We start from the raw sequence: 2857 nt of genomic DNA on the forward strand, positions 1-2857 counted from the left end.
GAATTATAGGATATCGTTGAATTAATTATGAAAGGACGAGGGAACTATGGCAATCTTTTAAACGAATGAATGACGATTTTAATAAGCGTTCCAGCGTTTAATCCTATAAATATTATTCGCACAGCTTGCGTTTACGTTAAATCAATCATTTGACTAAGCACTAATATCAATTTCTGTTTGGTCGTACGTGCAAATGTTTGTTGGCTACATAAATGTACGCAATCTAAAAGTAATTCCTCTCGTTTAATTAATCTTCATTATGAACATTAATGAAGTTTTCGATTTTTTCCATTTGATGGTACAAAGAAAAAACACTGTTTACGAATGGAACAGTTTCTTAACTAGTCTGAGAGTCTTCATTTATGAATTTGATCAAATTTCTGACTGTACTCATGGAATAGAGTAAATGTAGGAAGCAATGCTTTGCACGAATTAGAAAGAGGAGATGTACGTTAGAAACTGAATGATTGGAACTAACATGTATAAAAAGAGAGCTCTGTTTTTAAACACGAGAGGCATCAAAGAATCGATAGTTTAAAACGAAGGGTAGGAAGGTGTGAGAGAACAATTTGAAACGATGATCTAAACATATATTTTTTTTCTATCCTAGACGATATTAAATAGCTATTTGCAAAGAATAGAAGAGGAGTGGAAAGCACGGAATTACAATCATAATTTCTTGATTAACGAGAGTAAAAATGTACGGGAAATATTATTGAAAGGTCTCTGTTAATCAGACAGTTGAATCCTCTGACCGCGGTACCGTTTTGATTTCTCCGATTGCAGCACCAGTTACAGCAATTGTCGCAGCAACAGAATAATCTCCAGCAAAATAACGCTCAGAGTTTGCAACAGCGTGACAACATGCCGAGAGGAAAGGATTCAAAGCCAAGGGGACGGATGACCGCGTACGCGTTCTTCGTACAAACGTGTCGCCAGGAACACAAGAAGAAGCATCCCGAGGAGAAGATCGTCTTCCGGGAGTTCTCGAAAAAGTGAAAAAGCAGTCAAAATTACTTCCTTGGCCAATCTAGTGTTAAATCCGTTGCCCTTGTCGAAATTGTTTCTACATTAAAAATAAAATATCCTTTCTTTCCTAAATCTTAGACCATGTCCGACAAAGAGAAGAAACGTTTCCATGAAATGGCAGAGAAAGATAAAAAGAGATACGACACGGAGATGCAGAATTACACGCCACCGAAAGGGGAGAGTAAAGGCAGGGGCAAGAAACGCAAACACATCAAAGATCATAACGCTCCTAAAAGATCGCTGTAAGTTTCCATTGAATTAAAACAAAAATTGTTGCCAATTGGAAAGAGTTAGGATTGATTTTTGAAATTCTGTCGAATCCTTAGATCCGCGTTCTTCTGGTTCTGCAACGACGAGCGTGGCAAAGTGAAAATGCTTAATCCCGAATACGGTGTAGGCGACATCGCCAAGGAGCTTGGTAAGAAATGGTCAGACGCAGATCCTGAAACCAAATCTAAGTACGAGGCTATGGCGGAGAAGGACAAGGCTCGATACGAAAGAGTACGTACACGGAGTTGGGGTTTGAATTAGTTAGTTAGAAGATCGGATCGAGACGTGTGTTGCTTCGCCTGTTTAGGAAATGACCGCGTACAAAAAGAAGATGAAAGACGGGGCACCGGTGGTGGGAGTGGTACCAGCGAATACTGTAAAAAGCGACAGCGAAGAGGAGTACAAGGAGGACGATGAATAGCGGATACACGACAAAATTTCATCTATCACCCCGTGTCCTTGATCCTGAAAAAAAAAAAGCATACCTCACCTACTGTACGTACCATTGATCTTAGCGTGAGCGTACTTACACCACTAGGAAAAACAAATAACTAATCACAAGTCCCCGATTATTTACAATAATAATTAAAATACCCGCGATTATAATAATTATTTTAAAATTGTATGTGTGCGTGGTACGGAGAGAGAAAGTCGGATGAATGACATTTGTATTTTAACATAATTGATAGTAACATGTAAAATGGCGTAGGATAGCAGAATGACAACAACAACAAAAAAAAAAAAAGAAAGCAAACAAACGATGATATGGTGCCCGGCTCTGAGTGGAAGGCGCAGGGGCTCGCTGAGAAAACAATTGTTGATATATTGTCTCCATTGCTATGTTGGAACGAACATAGAGAGAGGAAATGCGGGATACGGCGCGGCTCCATAGTTGGGCTGGTGTATCAATCATTACTAGTTTTCGAGACGTTTATCAGTTCAGTTCATTCGCTGCCAGTGTAAGAAGAAGACGATTGTATATCCTTGTACAGAATATTTGTTTAAATCAAATCTGTCGCAGGTCGTGGGGCATGGGGCTGCTTTGTATGAATGTAATTGATTTAAGTACGTGTCGTATAGTTGTAAGTATTAGGATAAGTATATATATTTTAAATGCAAACCTTCGATTCTACATCTGCGTCAACGTGTGATAGTTTCCATGAACAATGTATTCTAAACCATGAGATTGAGCCTTATAGCTTATAAGTAATTGGGATATCGGGAAACACGGAAATATCTAGAGTTCGCAAACATTGATTGGTTGAAAGCAATTGCAACAGCAGTTAAAAAAACGATCACCCAGCCATGGAGCAGTGGTATTGTAAAGTATCTCACAGATCATGATAAAGAAAAGTATTCATTTCCTTTTGACAAGAAAGAAAGAAAGAAAACAAAAATGTGAAGATTATTTTATACGCTTGATCAGAGAATTCTTTTATGTTATTTTACGACTATTACTAATTATAATCTCGATTGTCTCTTCCTTTCTATTTTCTTTTTTTTTAATTAAACAACGAGGAGATGATTAAACGAAATATGAACGAGACTCTTAGTTCTT

At 37.9% G+C, this 2857-nt stretch overlaps 2 protein-coding genes across 3 annotated transcripts in view; one reads left to right on the forward strand and one right to left on the reverse strand.

The window, feature by feature from the left end:
- The window catches only part of LOC108625965 (high mobility group protein DSP1), a 7486-nt gene extending 4779 nt beyond the window's left edge, over nt 1-2707 (forward strand). For both annotated transcript variants that reach the window (XM_018026334.2, XM_018026335.2), the window contains 3 exons: nt 1108-1271; nt 1356-1530; nt 1607-2707. In XM_018026334.2, the coding sequence (XP_017881823.1) occupies nt 1108-1271; nt 1356-1530; nt 1607-1720 (453 nt within the window). In that variant the 3' untranslated portion in view covers nt 1721-2707. The remainder of the gene's footprint in view (nt 1-1107; nt 1272-1355; nt 1531-1606) is intronic.
- The window catches only part of LOC113464467 (sugar transporter SWEET1), a gene marked incomplete at its 3' end in the record, with an annotated part of 99445 nt that overhangs the window by 16366 nt on the left and 80222 nt on the right, over nt 1-2857 (reverse strand). The gene's annotated exons all lie outside the window — the stretch shown is intronic.

The sequence above is a fragment of the Ceratina calcarata genome, unplaced genomic scaffold (genome assembly GCF_001652005.2).
Source record: "Ceratina calcarata isolate Rehan_Ccalc_2016 unplaced genomic scaffold, ASM165200v1 scaffold383.2, whole genome shotgun sequence".
NCBI lineage: Eukaryota > Metazoa > Arthropoda > Insecta > Hymenoptera > Apidae > Ceratina > Ceratina calcarata.